Here is a 21,787-nt window from a genome sequence, read left to right as displayed (position 1 = left end):
TCGGGGATGGAATCAAATCATGTTGTCGTAAATGGCTCACGACACTTTTTTTTTGTGCAAAATTCAAAACAGTCGCCATGTGTTTAAATAACATGCTCGCCTCAGTACCAGAAGGACCAAGTTCTCAAAATATAACCATAACAATGTGAACAAATGTTTGCGAACAACTACATACCAACGCTGCTGAGGGAGCTGCTGCTCTCAGAGTCGGACGGCATGGTGGAGAGGACGCTGTATGTGGAACCTGGCAACACAAAGCACAATTTTCGAGCTCAAGTTCCCAAAGCAGGAGATGAAAGCCGACTTCCTCTTATGTATAGGACGCGGCGTCTGGCATATTGCCGCAGGTGCACGACAGAAACGGTTGTGGGCTTAGACTTCGGGATAATACAGACGTCAACATTCCTCCTTGACAAAGTCCGTCTTAATGCCCCAGACTGCTGTCGTCAATAAACCACCTTTCTCCTCACTTTGCACTCTTGACTGCCTTTAATGTATAGCGTCTTTATGTTTGTGCTACCCAAGCACAATGTTACAGCTCAAATGGGATTTTCTCTTTTTTTCATCAGAAGCGTGAGCATCCATGTCGCACACACAGCCGGCGTAGAGAACGATCATTTGTCTTCTCAATAGCTCTACACAGCGTTATGATTGTATACGATGATAGTATTTTTTTGCAAAGGCGACCACACTGTACGGCGAGGATGTGCAGATGTTTGTTACACTGCAGAGAGTCTGCTCTAAAGGGCAACGGCAACCTTCCAGCAACATGAGCACGTTTTTTTTTTTTTTTGTAGTCCAAAGCTGTATTTCAAATTTGTGCATTCTGCAGAAGAAAGAACTATATTTTGCACAACACACACTGCGCTCTTTTTGCCTCCATTGTCTCCTTACTTGCGAATGAATGTTCTCTGAATGTCAGTGTTGGCATCACTGGCCCATTGGCAAATGGGCTAATGACCATCTACAATCGAGTATGCATCAAAATATTAAAACATACCCTTTTTTCGTTATTTCGGCACTCTCTTCATCCTTTATGTACACGCTCCATATTCACCATCTCAAAGCATGCATCCATTTTCTCTCTGCGCTTGACCTCATTAAGGCCGTGGGTGAGCTGAAGCCTCAGCCAGCTGACAGAGAGGCGCTGTACAGCCTGGAGTCGTTACCAGACAATTGTCAGGCACAAATACACACATTACAATCCACACCCACATTTACACTGAAGGATACAATTACATCGTTTTTTTCTTTCCAAATAACCAAAGAAGATGTGAGGTTTTGGAATGTGATGGAGAGCAAGCATGCAAGCACAGCAAGAACATGCACAAGTTCACATATGAGCTGAGAATTGAATCCCATTCCTCAAAACGGTGATGTTAGCATACTATCTACCAATCCAACATGTCGCCTTGACCATGCGTGTCACTCAGAATTGAAGTCAAAGGAGACGGGGATTCATTGTTTATTACATTTTTACATTACTGTGGTAGCCAAGTGATTCGCACATCGGCCTTTCAGTTCAGGGGTTAGGGCTTCAAATCCGGGCTCTGAAATGTTTCATTTAACAAACTGGTATAACTCATTTACAAGAAAAAGTCAGAGCAAAATTTGGGCCTAAGAGCTTTGCAGAGATCATTTTACCACACAGATTTAAGCACCACTTTGCGGAGGATTAAGTTGGTGAAGTCTTGAAGAATTGGGATCATTTCACAGTTAGAGATAAAGGCAACGTGTCGAATGCAAAGCAGAAATAACGTACCACAACAGCACATCTATAATCCCCATACACAAGCTGGTAGGAGTGTAGCCTACCACCACTTGCTAGAATGAATTGCGGTTGTCTTTTTTTTTTTAACTCACAAAACTTCCCATGTTCATAAAATGGTCACGTCCTCTCTAGATTTCAGCACTGATGCATATATGTAAAAAATATAATTTACAGTTACAATGATCATGTGTTTTACTGAACATGACCGGATCAAAGGAAAAAAAAATCAAAATCAATTCCAACCACAGGGCAAGCTTTGTAAATAAAGCGGAACAAAAACACACTGTAAACCCATGTCATTCAAATTCCTGTGACCGCCTCAAAAAGTTGCAGTTAATTGCCGTCTTTGTATACTTTTAAAACCCCCAAACTTCCAGACATCTGCCTCTAAGCTTGTTGCCGCTAATTTCAGTGCATCTGCCATGTTGTTTTGATAGGCTACTCTCACGCAGTGAGACGAGATCTAACATGGCATGTGATGTCCCAGCATTTTACGGCGAAAAGACATGTTAAAAGGATTGATTTATGGTTTATGAATCGTTTGCGGGCTATGAAAATGAAAAGCAATTCTATTTGATGAACTGATTTCTTTTAATAATAATAAATAATAATACATTTTATTTGTAAGCGCCTTTCAAGACACCCAAGGACACTTTACAATTACAAACCCCCCCCCCAAAAAAATACGGGTTGAGCAGCGGCAGCCAAAACGCGCCGGCGTTCACTCAACCCGAAGGTCAGAAAGAAACCACAGGGGAGGGAGAGAGAAAAAACCCAAACTCGAACTACCCTCATTTTGAGGATGATTTGGGTGAGGCAAAAAAAAAAAAAAACTCCAGCATAAGCATATGACAGTTACAACGGGTTTAACCCTAATTTAACCCTAATAACGATTTATATTTCCATTACCTCCAATGAGACGCATTTGTTTTCAATCCCAACAAGATGGACCAGCCAGCTGCATCAGATTACGTGCAACCTTGTATTCCAAATGCTCACCCCCATTGTTTGTCTATGCTCTAAAAAAAAAAAAAAGAACATGATGTTCATGTTCAAGCTTCTTTTTTTTCTACACTCAATTAAAAAGTGCTGCGTTTCCTCCTGCAGCAAGAACCTGAGCCGCGATTTCTATAGCGAACAAAACCCTTGCGCATCTATCACAGCTCGTAAGGGGATAAAGTGCCAGTAAATCACAAAAGGAAAACAAATCTGCTGGTGCGTGCCGTCCTCCTCTAAATGGGCCTCAACAATAAACGGTCAGCAGCGCTGAAAATCTTTTTCAGAATCTAATTCAAACGACACGAACATCAATAAAGACGCGGGGTTTAAGCGGGGGGGGGGGGGGGGGGGGGAAGCATGCTGTGTGCTATATTTACTCACACAACTTCCTGTGAAGAGGGTTTAGGAGATGGCTGCCTTTTGTAAGCAGCAGGCAACAGACTGATGCCAACTGTTCCCCATCTCCATCTCCGTCCTCGCCTCCCTACTGGGTTTTAGCTGTGCTCTGGCTGCAGCCCTTTCCATGTGTGACAAGGCCAAGCCTAATTAAGTGTGAGCGACAGCAAGACTGAGCCACTCCATCTTAGACCCGGTAGACAGGGGAGAGGCCGGGGGTGGCGAGAGGGCGCACCAGGAGACAACGTGGAGGAGAGGCAAGCGGATGAAAAGGAGATAGTCGGGCCGCAAAAAGATATCAAGTGCGTTTGAGAGAAAATGGGAGGAAACTCAAGTAAGATCCAGATGGGCGATGAAGAAAAAAAGAAGCTTGGCGGAAAGGAAAGGCTTTTAATCTTTTCTGATGATCTGTGATGCTTAACACGTTTGGTGTTGAGCGCTTTGATTTTCGACCGGCTTATAAAGCAGACTCCAGGCTGTGCGATATTACGTCGTCACCAAAATAAACCCTCCAAACTCATTTGCATGGTTGGGAGAGCTGACTTCTTGAACCCGCTATCTGGCTGAGCAGGTCTCACACTAAACAGACGTAAGCCACGACGAGGCTTTAGCACAACTCCGCTGTGGGGTAAGTCCCTTTCAAATCCTACGCAACATCACTGAAGGTTGACGGGAAAAGGCTTTCTCATTTATTTATATACATATTTTTGCCTGTTTGTCATTTGAAAGGCACTCTGATGAATTAAAATTGCCAGTAATCTCAATGAGGAAGGATACTTGCCAAATGAGTCACAATCACAGAGCCCTTTTGAAATAACACTTTGTTTTCTGGTGGGAAAAAAGAGCTATAAATCATGAATTACTAGAACAATCCATTTTTTTAATTGAAAAAACATGATTCTCTTGAGAGTGAAAATAAACTTTTTGCATTAGCGTGCACTGCACATGAGCCATACAGTAGAACCCCAACCAACCAAGTTTAACACAGTGATCATTTTAAGGATTAAATTCAAAAGAGTGATTTGCTTTTTCTTTGGCTATTCTGTGATTCCATCATAGAAGGGCAGCATTAATGGCAAAGAGGATGAAAGCTAATGAGAACAACAGAAGCAGAAACAGGAAAACGATTGTAAAGATGCGACCCAGAGTGGTCGTTCCGTATCAGAGGTTACTTCACGTGTTGAGCTCTTTCACTGAGATTGTCCACACAGTTTTACGTCAATTTCTTTAAGAAGCAATGAGGCAGCAATTTCTGAATCATAGATCGATAGATTACTATGCCCATCTATGCTTTTGATAGCCAGAATAACACTCCCACAAACGGGAGGATTACAAGGCAAGCCTCAGGATTCAGCCACATGCACAAAATGAGCGCACGTGGATGACAACCGCAAGCTAATAAGCAATTAGCGCAAATTTCATAGACGAGGCGGCTTCCTGGAGGTCCATGGGTTAGCAGCATTAGCTGCTGTTCGAAACGTATTTAATCGTGAATAGTAATTAGCACCATCAGCTTAACTGCGGCTGATAATTTGTAAACATGATATCCGTGTCAAAAAAACAAAAAAGCATCAGTGCAGATGCGACAGAATTACCACCCTTGCCCTCACCACCAAAAAAAAGAAAATGCAATGAAAAGGACAAATGAAGTCATTTGGTTGACTTCTGATTTTGACAGATTCCATTAGTGACCCATTAGCTCCGATGATGGTCTTGGGTAAGACACTGAAGGTGAGAAATGTAGCCTGGGAGGACCTGAGGCAGCGTTAGCACTGGCATGTTGCTATGATCTAAATAGGTCAGGGGAGGACTCGCCTCTACCTTCAGGGTCCCCCCAATCCTCCCCAACTCGCTTCGCCGCCTTCCCTTCCGATCAAGTGACGTGCTCGGCGACCGACGCTCACTTCAGATGAATAGATTAGGTGTTCAGGCACATAAGGAGAGGTGACAGTGTTGCCATGGTGAGGCTGGATGAGGAGAGGACGAGGCGATTAGGCGAGAAGGCTGAAATAGAGCATGCTGGGGGAGAGGGGCTCGGCGGGCCTTCTCAAACAAAGATGCAAAGTCTGGCTTCAACTGAAACTGAATTATTTAACAGTACCAGAAAATTGTCATCATTGCCAACTGACAAATAGAGTTTTTGTTTTTTTAAAACACTCATTAGAATCTTGAAACCTCCATGATGATAAGCCATGTACATAACTTTAACTCCGCCAACAACTCAGGGTCACACGGTCAAGAAGCAGTATAAGCACAAACACAGCCTATTTATTTTTGATTTACTGTCAGCTCCACTCACTGTATTGAAGAAAACAATAACAACAGCAGCAACCCAAAACCACACAAACCAAAGAGGCAAGTAAGGACACGTATTTGTGTTCCGTTTGGCTTCATGGCCTTTAAACTGGAGACACGTGTGATAATATCAGCAGAAAAAAAAAAACATGGGCATGACTCACTTGTTTTATGTTTTGCTTAAGTGAGATGGTGCGTCAGTACAAAGCCAAAGACAAGAAAGCAAATTTACATCGCCGACCTCTAAATCCGAGCTATGCTGCAGTTTATGGACCGTGGAAGCTATTGGACTGAGCTTGTGATTCATCTTACTCCAACCTCAACGATCAATGCTGTACCAAGAAGGAGAGCACCCCAATCAGGGATGGGCATTTTACTTAATTGATTTGGGGGAGGGGGCTGGGTCGTTCAATATATTTTTATTTATTTCAATTTTTTTTAATGGGATAGGATTAATCTCTCGAATCTCTCTCGAAATGTTCTGAACTGTTCTTTCCATACTGCCGCCACACTGAGCAGAACAAAGCTGCCTGTAGGGGTTGCCATAATGGAGGTCATGTTCTTCTTTTCCAGGCTATAAATTAGTTGAGGCACAGTACGGCGCATGTTACCTCAAGTTGCTTCAAGACATAATCAAGTAAAAATATGTTTGTTTTTTTTAATGGAATTCACCGAGTGTACCAAAAAGACCCCGCACCCTCAATAATTGCCCGCGGGTGCCGACCGTGGAAAATGCCAAATTGAAAATGTGACAGTAATACGAGTTAATAAGTCACAACATCGCATACCAATTTTCAGAAACCAGGCAAACGTTAGTGTAAGCATCGGCAAAAAGACATTGATTTCAGGTTTTGTATCTTAAGCAGGGTACAAACATGCCCAGTGTCGAATTTGAGCCAAGTCAGCAAAGGCCAGATTAGCAATGTCTCGAAAAGATTATCCAGAGTGATTTGTTTGGGGAGGGGGGGGGGGGGTGGAACCATTGTAAATGTGCAGACTTTACCATTACAAATCTTTAAGTGGGCCATAAACATTGACGTGGGCCCCGTCTCAAACTCCGTCAGAGTGAGGTGAAGACTGATAGCAAATTAGCGTGCACACTGAAGTGGTTGCGTTGTTGAGTGGTTGTATAATGCGTCCACCAAGCCGTTCGCCACAATAAAAACGACGAGGACGAGAGGTTGCAATTGCAATGTGGTTACCAGATAAACCAAAAAGCGCAAGAAGAAAAACATTATTTTTTTTCCAAGAAGAAATAAATTATGCTAGGCTATAGTTTGGATTACCTTGTAATCAGTTTTTCTTGCTGCCATTTTTTTCTTCCTTGACTAATTGTGCATTTTTGTATTTTTTTAGTATTTTGGATGTCCTGTTGCACCTTTTTGCTTCTCACAAGTCATTCTGAGGACTACAACATTCTGTATATTTGGTTTGGGGAGGACATTTGATCAGTAGAAATATAGTTAAATGTGTGACACGCCATGCTGTGCGTTCAAGTACACCAGACACGATGAGAGCAGTCAGTTAATGTCATTTTTTTCTTTGTGAGAGATTTCTCACATTTTAAATAACATGGTTAAACTGCTCCCAAATCGAGTGTATTCGACTTCAGCAATCTCCAACAAGCCTCACATTTCTCTCCATTATTCATTTAGAATCAGTTGATGGTGAATGAAATTAAAAAACGAGAATATAGTTTTAGTAGCGTGAATCCCTGCCTCCATGTTGTTTTTTACAGTGCATTGTGTTCTGCATCCTGATTGGCTAAGGGACTGTAGACGAATGTCAACAGTCTATGGGCCTCATGGCTGTGCAGTTTGCAAAATGTTCCCCATGACAAAACCCACAATGTCGATGAAACATTGTATACAGCATTTCTAAAAACTGTAAGTTGTTTGTAGGAAAATGTTATTTATAGTTTTTTGGGGGGGAGTTGCAGGGGGGTGTTTAATGTTTGGGTCTGAAATGGGTTTAATTTTTGGCTTGATACAATACGGTATTGTATATGTAATAATTGTATAAAATAAAAATGACTACTTCACAGATTTCACTTCACTATCATGGGTTCTTTTTGGAAGGTGACCCCAGCGATAAACGGGGGATTACTGTACACTAAAATTGTCATCATCAGTCCCAGTAAAGGTTTCCAAAACGGCTGGAGCTTGGTCCCATGTCACGGTAACGGAGAGCAAACTCTGGTCATTGTCACAATCTGAACCTCAAATAACCTTAGACAAAATTATCAGTGAGAGTCTAGTCTAGATGAACTGCGGAAAGCAGATCAGCTGAACGCAAACAATGTGGCAAGCAAATAACCCCAGCGTTGCAGTTCCCACACAAAGACACAAAGACCTCTTCTAGTAAAACTGATTTCAATGGTCATACTGATCACCGTCGGGTGATTTAAACTACATGGCCAGCGGTGAGCCAGCGTGGGAATGTCACCAGAGACGCCAGATTAAAAACTCCACTACACTGTGAACCCCTGGAAGATTTACCCATCGGTGATGTACTTCATCGGTGTTGTGTGAACTTGTTTCCCAAGGCCTGGGGCAGTTAAATGGCACCAAGTTCGGAGATGTGAAAGGCTCAAAACAGAATGGTAGAAGGTGTTGAACTGAGGTTGAATATATGTGAGGAAAAGACCGATATTGTAACAGGAGTAACCTTTTATAGGGAACAAGATTTTCCGGGGGGAAATCTAAACAGGGGGGATGATTTGGCTGTCTGGAATGGAAACATTTTTGCAAAAACAAACAGGTTAGCTCACCGAGTCGGGCAACGGATTCCTACCCCGCGCATTATAAATAATGCAGCGGTTCCCGTCTCTGACTAACACACTGGAGTGTCTTTTGCTGAATCATTCATCGTCTTGTCTGGTCTAATACATAACACTATAACCAGGACATGTTGTGATCTCGGATTTTGAATTTTATCAGTTTCGTTTCTGCACCATTTGAGGCTTGCGCTCTTACGATAATGAAAGGTGTGGCAAGATAACGCTTGCTTTCAACACAAAGAGGTGCAGACAGTGAATCTCAAGTGTAAAACGTCACACACTCGAAGCTGGCAACGTTCTGCCTTTGATATTATGTTGGAAGTCGGCAAATTCTTGGGTATCCTTCTCACTCATCTCATATTGGTCCATACAGGACAGTGAGCTGGAAGTGTCGTGGACCATACTCTTGTCACTATGTCTCTTGACTTATCCTTTTCTTTTTTTAATATATAAAGACATAAAAATGTGAGAGACACGACACTGCACAAATCCCACATATCTACAGACAACTGTTCAGTCTCGACCGTATATGACGAAAGAGTAGCAGTAGAAGAATAAGTGAATGAAGATATGCTAATTGTTAGCACGTCCAGTAACTACATTGGAGTGACAAACTCAATGTTATTGTGGTGATTGACTTGGGAGCCAGGGGATCCAGACAATCAAAACTGATTACTTTTGTACTGTATTTGTTTCAGGCAACGGCACAGGCTTCATGTCACTTCCTAATTAGCTATTTACACATTTCATGTCACAAATATGGAGCCTGTGACTCGTCATGTTTTTTGTGTTGACCACGGGATTTGGGATCACAAATATTGAACAGGTTTTGCAATTGTTGACTCTTTGACACACAGGTCCCATATGACAGAATCATTGCTCAGGATGAGCTTTTAGAGTTATCTGACAAGTGTGATTTAGCTGACTTGGATTAGAAGGAGGGAATCTGACTCATATTCGTTCGAATTAACAGTGGCTATGTCCAGCATGTAAGTGTAACCCCAATGTGACTGACTGTATGGGGGGTTACTGTACACTAAAATTGTCATCATCAGTCCCATCAGTAAAATGGAGTACAGCAGGGGCGTCAAACTCATTTTTGTCAAGGGGCCAGATTTTTGTTAGTTTGCCTTGGAGGGCCATTATGACTGAAACCATATAAAGAAGTCAAGAATAATGGTTTATAGACCTATTGTTTAAGTTACTGTAATGAGAGGTTTGATAAGAAAATGTTTACAGTATCACTCTTATTTATTACAAATGAGAATTTGAAATTGCGTTCGTGATTTTTGCAAGCATCATGAAATTTGACATCTTTGATTTGCTTTCACGGGCCACATAAATTGATGTGGTGGGCCAGATCCGGCCCCCGGGCCTCAGGTTTGACACCTGTGCTGTACAGTATATCCAAAAGATCATTAAAAAAACAAATGTATATTATATATACTTTCCTGTCTCATGAGCTTGAAGCCTTTCTTAGGCACTGATTCTTAAGTACTAAAATGTAATGTTTGACTTCTTCGTACATGTTTGCTTGCCATGTTCCATCAGGCAAACTGCGCAAACACGTCAGTGGCTTGGTCCAACTCCCTCCTTCCACTTCCAATAAGACACGCAATGGGCCTTACTTCTGGGCACCGAGCCAGCACGGCTTCGCTGCCGGTGTAAAAAGGGTCGACCATCGGCTTTTGGGAGTCCACTATGCTGAGCATAAACATAAAAGGCTCCAAAACATGATGAGTCCATGAGCCGGGATTACTCCGCAGCACGCACAGTGCCTGACTCAGAGCTTCATGTTCTTCGGGGGCCCCTGGTCAAATCTCACCCACGTCTTTCACTGCGAGGTTTGTCATGCTGTTTGCTCTTTGACGCACAAGATCAAAATTATCTTCCTCAAATAGAACCTAAGAGTCATGAAGACGAAGCAAGTTCCTCGGCCCAGCAAATCTGTTGGAGCAACTGAGCTGCATCAATGCTGAAATGTCGACTACTCCTGAGAGCAATCCCGTCCGCTTTATTATCAGCCCCAGCCATTACGGGTCTCCATACAACAAAACCCCTCGCGCTGCGTAAAGGAGACACCACTTTTGTCCCGAACAGCTTGCCCGTGCCAAGGGCTGCGAGAACGAAAGGGTAAAAATGTCTTCCAAGCGTCCGTCAAACCCGCTACAGCTCAAATCGTCCAAATGGGAGCTGCCAGAGAAGCCTGAGTAGAAGAAACCCACAAACAGAATTTTGGACGATCTTTCTGATATTCCTTTTATCTTTAATAACAAGGTCCATTGTGTTGATTCAGATAGCCTTTACTCAGTGTGCGCAGATAAATCACTGTACTTTTTGTAAAGGTCGCCCGTCTGAAGCGATATAAATATGCTGAGAAGAATTAGTCAAGAGAAGCTTTGACTATAGCGGTGAATGTTGTACTGTATTTACCTTTCTGGAAATGCAACCCCTCATAAAAGTCGAGACAACATTGCGAGTGACTTTTTTGAAATTTTAAACATCTCAGTGCGGCGATTTAGGCTCAGGTCGTGAGCTCAGGTTGACGGGTGGAACAATCACACATGAAGGTATTTAATTGGAATGTTGCCATTTCCAGCATTATGGTGTGTACTGTCTGCATGGCAGCATTGTAATTGATGCATTGGTGAAAAATGAGGATGCAATCACATTATCTGAATAGAAAACTAGTAGAAGTATACAAATTTACTCATTTCAGACAAAAATATGCTTTGACATGTGATGTGTTATGATTTTTTTTTTTGGTGCTGGGGGTATGGGGGGGTGTAAAGAGACAGTTTCATTATTTGTCAGATTAAGCACAAGAAATGAAAATCCATCGCCCCACAATGTAAAATGGAGTAAAGACAACAATTCTGGTTGTAGAATAATTGAATACACACACAGCTCCTTAAAATAGGTTTTAAAAAATGGCAGTCAGACTCTTTGCATTTAAGGGACTTCTTGTTTTACAATTTTGAACAGTGAGAGTTTCAACCTGAACTGGATTGTTCAACACCGTTGATAAACTTCACAACATATACACAAAATGACGAAGATGGAAAAAACAAAATATAATTGGGGAGGAAAACGAGGTCATTCCGAAAGGAAATCTGTAATAAACATTGAAATATGGCTTTTTGCCTTCTTCCTAAATCATGCCTTCGCCTTGTCCAGAATAAATAATTTAAAAAAAAGAAGGGATCAAGTGCCGTCATCCCATTTGCCGGTGATTACACGGTGGGTCACACTCGACCCGGAGCCTCGCGTGACACGGGCGGACAAATGGGTGCAGGTGTTTGAGATGCAACTTAAGGAGTTGCGGATTAAACAGATGGAGAGCCCGCGACACGTGCCAAGAGTGCCAGAGGAAGCTGGACGGCCGTACTGCGGCAGGATACGCAAGGACCGGCAGGATGGAAGCATACACAGAGTGTGGGCTCAGGGAAGGTAACGCAAGGTCAAAAAGCTGTTTATTTCCATGACATCATAAAGTTAGTGAATATTTATATGCCAGCATTTCCTCCACAGTAACTAGAAAGTGTACGAACATGTATAAAATGTTAATTAAGGCCAGCTGTACTGGTTATTAGTCTATGCAAAGGGGTGGATCAAAGTGCTAGCGGATAAAATTCACAAGTACATTATTTTCCGACTAAAAGATACACAAGAGACGCGCTTAATAGGAGCGCAGGATTAAATTGGAACAATAATACTGAGACCCAGTGGACACACTAAGGTCAACCCTCTTATTAGTCCGTTTTGCAGGCCTTGATGGATTTACTGAACTGCATCTCGGACAAGGACAGCCCCACTAGCCGAGGAGCTAATTACAACTTGGCTAAGGGTGCAACTAATAATTACTTTTCTGTGAGTTCAATCTTTAGCCTTATTTTAAAAAATTGCAACAGACAAGTAGATTATTTATTCTAAAAAGGGATAAAATGTGACTTTGAAAACCATGACCGATGAACAGACTCTAAGGCATATGTCAAAGTCAAGGCCCGGGGGCCAGATGTGACCCGCCACATCATTTTATGCGGCCGGTGAAACCAAAACATCAGTGTCAACTTCCATGATCCTTGCTTAAATCTGTACCGAAATCTCAAATTGTCACACGTAATAAATAACGGTGAAATTTTTGCAATAATTCTATTACCCCGTTTACACTCACTTGAGCAACACTTGAACAACTACTTGACTGACTTCAAAACTAGTGAGTCATCATTTTTTGTGTGTACAAGTAATAATGCGATGTGATGATTAAACAATTATTCAGTTTCACTTAACAGCCCTCCAAGGGAGGACGTAACTCCAAAGTGACCCGCCACAAAAATGAGTTTGACATCCCTGCTCCAAGTCTTGTTTCGCACATGGTTCAATTGACAAAATTTGATGGTTTTTTTTTCTTTTGGCACAAATAAGAAGTGTTTCATGGCAGTGTAGACGAAATTAAAAAAAAAAAGTAAAAATGTGGAACACATGAATGGCATTTGAAATAAATAAATAGAATGAAATTATAGATATCTGAGGAAACTCATACCAGGGAAGCTAAGCGTTGAGAGCTGGGAAATTTCTCGTGTACAAGTTGGACATTTGGCATGCGCCTTGTGCGAACACACCCGTATCAGATATGGTCGACATGAAATGTACATGGAAATAGGCAGAAATCCATTGATCTTGGGATTCGTGTACTTGGAGCAGCAGTGGGAATCCGATCTAAAATGACAACCTGTGCTGCAGGTTGAGCAGAGATCTCGCGTTGTGATAAAACACGCAGCGAGTGTCTCACAGGAGAAACGTGATGCACTCTAATGCCATCAATCAAACAAAAGCGGCAAGGAGAGTCAACTGGCTTCCTCTTCACACCGGGAAGGCGAAGAGGAGGAGAAGGCGATCGCCAGGGAAGGGGCGGAAGCAGAGAGAGTGAGGTAGTGAGGTTGACTGGGCGCGTCATGGCGTGACAGCACAGATGTATGAACGCACACACACTGAGGGGAAAAGTGAAGCTCGGTTCAGCCCGTGGGTGATATTTAAAGTCAGCAGTCCTGACAGGAGTGTTAGGGTCATAATTCATTCCGTCTTTGTCACTGCTTTATGGAGTGGGACAGAAACTGGGGGGAGGGGGCCGGGGGTCACATTTAGACACACAAGCGCACAAAGTGTCTATGTGCTCGGCTGCTGTACACGGCAAACTGCTGAGCGGGCGATTTGGGTCTTTCAAACAAAAGGTCTGTTGTCTCTCTCCCCTTCCTCTTTGTATCACCCTGCTCTTCTTCGGTCTCACTGGCGTGCTCCAAACAAAGTTGGAAAAAAAGCGACGCCTCCTCCATCTAGTCCGCACAGATAATGTGACTATCTCTCCCGCAAATTGGAGTCCGCATTGCAATAGAGCCTCAATTCATCACCCCATGCTTGAACAATAAACGCTTCACCTCAAATGCCTCAGTTCCCACCCCCCCCCCAAAAAAAGGTGGTGCCACTTGGTCCCAACAGTTACATTTAATATGATATTGACATCGCCAATGTGGATTACCAAATTAAAACAGTGCGTTTTCCTGAGACGCGTAAGCCTATTTGTATAATCACAATACTGATATATTGCAGTTGTAATACAACAGAAAATACTATTCACGCCCCGTCTGTGATTGATGGTTTATTTACTCCAGTCTAGATGGGTGGGGGAGTGTATTTATTCAATGGGGATATTATAATACGATCATATAAAAAAGAAAAAAAGGAAACATCAGTACAAGTAGGAATGTACGATATTATAGGCCCGATATCGGAAACGCTTTTATCGGTCCGATATTTAGGCCGATATTGAAAGATACATTAAAATACACCAACGTAGAACCAGCCCAAGTCTCCTCATCTCCAATATCAATATTGATTAGAAATATTGAAACTTGAGGGTGAAGCGTACGGTCTCATTCACTTGAATGAGAGCCACAGCCAAGGTTTTCTTGGGCATAACCCGGCCCGACGGCCACGGCGCCGCCTCGTGGGAGGCCTGTTCTAAATGGACGAGGGAAAGTCATGAAGACCAAGCCGTGCCTTTTCCTTTTTAATCGTCATTTTAGCTTAACTCTTGCATGAACCCTGTAACCTGATAATATGATAAGCTGTCCACTGTAGTAACCGCTGTCCCTGAAAGGGTTAATATATGAAAATGGACCCTGAAATCAAATTAAGGACTATTATGTACTTGCAGAAATTCAGAAAAAATGGCAGCACAGAGGTTGCCTGGAGGTCACGAATAATTCGCATCATAAATGGAAAAATGTACTTGGATGATTGCAATGCCGAGCGCCATCACAGATTTAAATGATACAAATAAAGAAACATCATTAACTACTGCGCAGGGAACTTGTTTGCGATGTGCATACAATTCCACACTTGAAATTGTCGTGTGTGTTATAGTATCAAAACGGTTGGTGGATCACGGAGGGAGAAAAGAACACAAAAACAGGACGAGGAAAGAATGTAAGAAGCAAAACGGGTCATTAGGAGGAGAGCCTAGACACTGCAACCTGTGATGTGTGATGTGTAGTATGTGTGTGTCGGTCCTTCTTCAGGTCAGTCGTCAGCCAGGCTGCGCAATGGGATTGCAGCCGTTGGCATAAATATGAATCTGATTATATTTACTCGGCGGATGAGGACACGCAAAATGACTCCTGTGGCTTGTGGTTTAATTAGTGGGGTTGTCAAGAAGGGAGGAATTGACCCCAGAGACACAGTCCTCCAGTATTCTGACTCACAGCATTAGAGGATGAATAATGAATGACTTGTTTGTACGTTTGTCTCAGACGCTGGAGAATTTGTGGAAGCCTAGCAATCAGAATTTAGAAAAGGTTTTAAAATGGAAGGGCACTTGGGTGATGGAAAGACGTCCATCAAGGCAAAAGGCAGTTTCTGCTCATTCGTATCAAAGGATGGCGGTGATCAATTCTCAATCAACACTGTAGAGGGCAGCCTGTCAAGCTCCAATCGAGTACACCACTGCAGCTGGCAATGTAATGAACAGGTACAGAAAGGCTCGAGTGTATGGGCACTTTACGACAATAGAAATGAAATGGGCATTACGTCAGACTGAACCAAACATTACTGTTTGGATCATCCAACTAACCCTTTTCTGTAGCATCAGTCCTGATTAGGGTCAAGAGTGAGCGTGGGGCCATCACGGCTAACACAGCGAGAGAAGTGGCATACTCCAAGGACTGGTCGCCAGTTAATCGTATGAGCTTCTCATTATGTATAAGATTTTTTTTAATCAATCATAGAAGCTTCTCATAATACTCGTACATAATATTTGATCCCCATGCTTGTGTCCATTATCGACTGCTCATTGTGTTCTCAATTCAACTATCCCCCAATGAAATGAATGGATAAGCCAATCAGCTGTACGAATACGAATGACAAAAAAAAATGTAATGTGTTCCGAAAGAATAATACATATTGGTCATTATAAATGCCAATAACAAGGGCATTATCATGGAAACAAAATGCACGGGACAGTCAGAACTGCTCAGTATGCTGAAGCAACAGTCATTTTTTTGCAGATGTGTTGCTGCACCGTTTGTGTTCACGCCTGTTGCTTGGAGGCTGTATAAAAATTTTTTTAACCTGTCTTTGGCCTATTGTATTGTGTGTAAAGCTCACTGACATTCTTAAGTTCAAATCATGTGGTTGTTTTAAATATGCAATGTGTAATTCTGTTTAATTTGACATACAAAAACGGAAGCAAGCATTTTTTTTTTTTTTAGAATTGTTCTGCTGCCAGAATCAAGTGCTCCGACCTCAAATGTTTGTTGGCATGTCAAAGCAAAAAAAAAAAAAGTACCAATGTACTATAGATGTTTGACGATCACCATCAGTCAATCAAAAACTGGCATGGCAATACTTTCGGGTCCTGGCACAAAACCAGGCGAGAGCTAGTATACACTCTGGACTAATCACTAGCCAATTGCAGGAGACACAGAGACAATCGTTCACACTCACATGTACATTCATGGACAATTTAGAGTCTTTAATTCCCCTAAAATTCCTGTTTTATAATTTGGAACATGGGCAAAACCAATTGATCTGACCAATTGGGCAAAACCAATTGAAAAACATGCAAGGTCAAAAGCACAGACTTGAACCCCGGCCGGCTCTTCTCCCTGTGATGGAACCATGCTAATCACTATCCCATCATGTTGCCCGCTTGGTTTCTGGCCACCTGAATTCTGCTGACGAACAACAAGTAAAAGCGATGAAACATCTGCTGTGGAGCGAATCCATGTTATCTTGCACAGTGCATGCATGTGCGTGCATGCAGGCTCAGTAGACGAAAACAGCCAGGCATCATGCGAGCTCGCCGAGCAGAGAGCAGGTCACTATCAGCGAGATTAATCACACACTCATTTACTCTCTGCGCCTCGCACGCCCCGCCGCAGCTGAGACGATGAACAGCGAAAGCTTCGGAAAGGTTGCGTTCCGATAGACACTGGGAGTGCCCGCCGGGTTTGTCTTTGCTCTCTCCCTCTCAAGTGCACTTAAAAGGCGGTAATCGCATCAACCGAATCACTACTGCAAAGATAATGAGAATAACATTAAAGGGGGGGTGGGGGAATTCAAGACTCAAGTCGGAGCACGGGTAGCCAAGAAGAGCGCGGTGGCAGAAGCGGGGGAGGGGGGTGCAAAGGCGTGATAATAGTGTGTCTTACAACAGCAGTGTACTCCATCCAGCCAGAGAGGAAAACACGGGGCTTAATCCTCTCTTGAATAACTACAGGCTGAGGACACACTCTGAACAGCCTTTATACTTGTACACGGCAGGTCAATACACTCCAAGTACATTATTGTGCCTTTAGGGATGCAATGATATGGCAAATATATGACTTTTATGTCGTTAACTTGTAAGTACCTTTGGAATAAGGCTTAAAAATGAACAAAATTCGAATCGACATCAGAACGCAGTAGAATACAAAATGTGCTCATTCGGAAAGGCTGGGATTGGGGGGTGGGGAACTGCTGCATTTCAGGTCTGTCGATAGGCTTTATTTTTGTAAATGTTTTTTTGAGGAGTACATGCAATATCTACATATGTTAGGCACGTTACAACAGTTTCTTTTTTCCGGCAAGACTTAGTGGAAAGATGGAGTCGGGGAAAAATAGGGGGTGTTTAAATGTTGTCAATATGATCAAGTTTAAGAAAGTTATGACATTTTAAAGCAGCCCCCCCCCAACCTTTTTCGACAGAAGATCTACTCTTCAAGGAACCAACCTCCCGAGTTCGATCCGTGCATGCATACACACCCATGCACGCACGTACAAATGCACACACGCATGCCATGATGAGCAGCAGCCATAAAGGCCCTAACATGAATGAAACCTAATAAATTGTTGATACAAGAGTGTGTGAAAAGGAAATCACTGCCTACCTTAGTAGAGACCTGACATTGGACTCACTTTTGCAGCCTGTTAAGTGCAAGACCATCACTATCTTAGCGCATGTGTACCGTTTTAAAATGCTTCTCCTGAAACTCCAGATTGACATTCTTTGCCAGTCCAATCGGTGAATTGCAGATGAAACAAACGTCGAATGAGATTTTTATTTTATTTTTTAAAGATATATCGCAAAAGCTCTGATCACAAGCTGCAATTGCAGGCTGCTGACTGCTGACACCTTCCAGTGATACAGGACACGCGCCACCGCATGTCAAAGGTGACCTGCTTTTTTATTGTATTTTTTTAAAGACTTTTTGGGTGAAAGTGAAACTGATAGGTTGGCTTAAGGTGCAGTGTACGCGAACCCAAAAAGGGAACGACTGTGTGCCATAAAAGCCATTTCTGCAGCGCAACCTCCATCTGACGGTTTGTTTGGCTACCAGACATTCCCACACCCTCGCTGGGAACAGACTGCTAGCTTATCCCAGTGGGCGGCTCTCCTATATTCACCCCACTCCCCCAATTCAAGTTTAGGCAATATCAGAATCAGAATCATCTTTATTGGCCAAGTATGTAGAACACACAAGGAATTTGTCTCCGGTATAATACGCTGCACTAGTATCATCGTAAACAACAAAATCATCACATAGGACATCAAGTCACCCAACATGAGGAGTGGCTAATGGGAGGCAGCCAACTCCACTCTTATCCACTGACACCCACGTCACTCACTCGACCAGGCTCAGACTTTTAAAGCTATAGAAACTCAAAGTCATAGATACAGTCAGATGTGAAGATGGCGATCCCAACTGGACCAAAATAATACCTTGATGTGATCATTGGTAGAATGATCATTGGTAGAATGAGCTATTCAGAAAAGATCCCACAGCTGTAACCCGGTTTTGACAGTAGGAATGGAACGAAAGCCAGTCGGTACCACACAGTAGAAAAGGGGCTGTTGGAAGTCATCAGCAGCTAAGCTGACTGAGCCCAAAACGACCCCATTTGGAATTACATTTGTACCTCGAGGGGCAGAAAACATGTAAAGAAACGCTGGGTCCCTGAGACTTGCCTCCAGATCACGGACAATGTTGGCAGCAGCGTTGAAAATAAATAAATAAATACAAAATGAACAGTATTTCAGGATCAGCGTTAATCCGCAGCGGCAACAATCAATGTGAGAGGTATTATGGCTTTGGGGAGGATTTGCAGGAGCAGACCTAAACGTTTCAAACAAAGCTTCTCCTATGCCAAAACGGATGAGGTGGGGAGTATCTACATCTCTCACTAACATTTAGACCTCTTGGCCCATCCTGCTTCGAGACATGATGCTGGTCGTGACTAATCCAGTGGCTAAACTAGCAGAGAATTCGTACATGGTTACTCTGTCTGAGGCACGACGACAGATGAAATATACTTTCATAACGGCGTGGATTTATTGTGACGCCGAAGGTACATCTGGTTGACGCACACACGCGCGGCCTATGAATGTGTGCGGGTTGACGTGGTACGGCGGTACGCCCGTTGTCATGGAAACAAGTCAGCCGACCTAATGTGCCGTGACCGCGGCACGCCACCGACGGCAAACTTGATGCTGATGTTGCTGAACTGATGCTGGGAATCTCATCGCACAGTGAGCGGATGTCGCTTGTCAACCAAGACTCATTTCACATGAATCACAGGTAAGGCCGAGACGAATATGCTGCAAAGTCTACACGACTTGGTTTTACAGTGCACATTAAACTGGTCATAATGCTACAGGTATGGTGCATGCATACATCTCTGGGCACATAAAGACAAGGAATCGCTCATTCACGGACGCACACAGATACACACACACACGTGTGTGTGTATATTCAGAGCCACGGCCAATTTAGTGTCATCACTGAACCAAACATTTATGTTTTTGGTATGTTAAAGACACAAAATGCCAAACATGACATAGGAGGTCCTGAAAGGACATTTTTCAACTGGGACCTCTTCACTGTGAACCACTAAACTACCATGCTGCACATTAGCAACTTAATTCATGAAATAGCAATTATTACATACAAAATACATACAAAAGGGAAAGTCAAGTGAAAATTTGTCTTTGCAATATCTTCTATGCTCCACCACTAGTCTAAACAGGGTATTCTGACAAATATTGCGTTTGTGTGTGGATAAAGCAGAAAAGTCCACTTTTTTCATCACAGGGAAGGGTGGCCCGGGTGTCCAGTGGTTAGCGTGTTGACCTCACAGTGCTAGTACAATTTTAGCGCCGGCCTCCCTGTGTGGAGTTTGCATGATCTCCCGGGCCTGAGTGGGTTTTCTCCGGGTACGCCGGTTTCCTCCCACATTCCAAAAACATGCATGGCAGGCTGATTGAACACTCAAAATTGCCCCTACATAAGCGCATCGGAAAATGGATGGATGAACACCACAGGGAACTGCTCCTTTTGCCTTGTACTGCCAATTGCTGTCGACTGTAAATGACATCACAGTGCCTAAGGGCTCAGGTAACTACCGGCATGGCTCACCTGTTTTCTAGGTTTGGTCATGTGACACACACAAGCCGAGTCCTTCCAAAAGAAGGCAAAATTGCAGCCCCGAGACGCATAAAAAAGAGTGGATTTTACTGTTTAATTTATATTCAATAAATGCAATATTCATCAGAATGCCGTGTTTACACAAGTGGGGGCATATAGAACATATGACCGCAAATACTTTTTTTTTTTACTTGACTTCCTCTTTAAATCCCTGGTTTTCTCTGTGGGTGAGGTCTGTCATACATTTAAAAAAATCTTTTAATATTAGAAAAATCCTTACGTGTGCACCACGCCAGATGTGCAACTTGTGGCAAGCTTTGGTGGCACACACAAAATGATGTGGAGGGCCAAATATGGCTCTGGAGCTTCAAGTTTGACACCGGGAAGACCTCAAAATTGAAAGCGGTGGACTGAAATTCAGCAAGCAAATCAATCTCCCGTTCTTTGCTACAGTGTTACTGTAGAAGACCACCCAGGTCACAGCCAACCAAATGCCCCAAGAGATGGCTTCCTACCGGTATTGTGGTCCACGGGCAAGCCGCCGTTGCTCCCACCAAAGAGTGCAGCGTGCAGGTCGGGGTACGCCTTCTCCAGGGCCACGCACAGGTCCAGGAAATGGTCGCTCTCCTTGTTCAACAGCATCTTCAGCAGCAGCTCCACTTTCTCCGCGCTGGACGAGCAGTTCTGGTCCAGCTCGAAGCGGTCGAGTTGACTGAGGGCGCCCGAGACGACGAGCAGCTCGATGACTCGGTCGGCGTCCGTGATGGACTCGACCAAGTTCTGGTGGCACTGGTCGAGCAACTCTTTGTGCTTTGGCTCCATTGCTACGCGCGGTGGTAGTTGCCCCCCAGCGCCAACCCTCCTCCTTAGCTTTCTCAAAGCTAACGCGCTGGAATATCCTTCAGCGATCAAAAGTACTGAGAGACTGTGGAACTTAAGTTAGTTCGCCGGAGCCCAAGCGGCATCTGGAGAGCGATGTCTATAGCATAGAAGTGGGAAAGGCACAAGGAGCCATATTGGTTGCCCGGGGCTGTTGACTGCACTAAACAGCGATACATTGTCCCATCTTACTCGCGTGTGGCGATTCACGTCGTCTTCCACCTCCTTTCCGAGTACCGACACATTTTTGTCCCCCTCTCTCTCTCTCCTCTCGAGAAGCATTCAACGCGCCCTCAGACGACTCAAATGCTGGGGAAAGGGCAGGGAAAGGAAGGAAAAAAAGTCATGGAACTCCGCCGCTGAGCTTCTGCTCCACTGTATCCTCCGCCATGTCTGGGCAACTCAGCAGCTGCTGTCCGCTGTCAATCAACGCGCCGTCTAAGGCCCGTATATGGAAAATGAGGCGGGGCTACGCGAAATCACGCCTGTTTCCTCAATGGGCGTGAGTGTGACCTCATGATACGTCGAAAACAAAAAAAATGACCATAGAGTAGCAGTGTAGAAATATTTTAGATTTACAATAGATGCTGCATATGATCGAATAGAATTCAAGAATGTTTTTTTACCCGTCTATTTATCCTCACTGAGATGCTGACTTGAGGCGTTTACTCCGTATCTAAAACACATATACAGCATATGTACATTACT

General features: G+C 43.4%; 1 protein-coding gene across 5 annotated transcripts in view; it reads right to left on the bottom strand.

Moving 5' to 3' along the window:
- Positions 1-21,514, bottom strand: part of dlg5a (discs, large homolog 5a (Drosophila)) — a 48,538-nt gene extending 27,024 nt beyond the window's left edge. For 2 of the 5 annotated variants that reach the window (XM_052079960.1, XM_052079961.1), the window contains exons 1-2: positions 20,716-21,514; positions 176-244 (exon numbers count right to left, since the gene is read on the bottom strand). In XM_052079960.1, the coding sequence (XP_051935920.1) occupies positions 176-244; positions 20,716-21,022 (376 nt within the window). In that variant the 5' untranslated portion in view covers positions 21,023-21,514. The remainder of the gene's footprint in view (positions 1-175; positions 245-20,715) is intronic. The other 3 variants (XM_052079963.1, XM_052079962.1, XM_052079964.1) reach the window with 2 other exon arrangements.
- Positions 21,515-21,787: the final 273 nt, after the last annotated feature.

The sequence above is a fragment of the Hippocampus zosterae genome, chromosome 11 (assembly GCF_025434085.1).
Source record: "Hippocampus zosterae strain Florida chromosome 11, ASM2543408v3, whole genome shotgun sequence".
NCBI lineage: Eukaryota > Metazoa > Chordata > Actinopteri > Syngnathiformes > Syngnathidae > Hippocampus > Hippocampus zosterae.
This window is presented reverse-complemented; position numbering and strand designations above follow the sequence as displayed.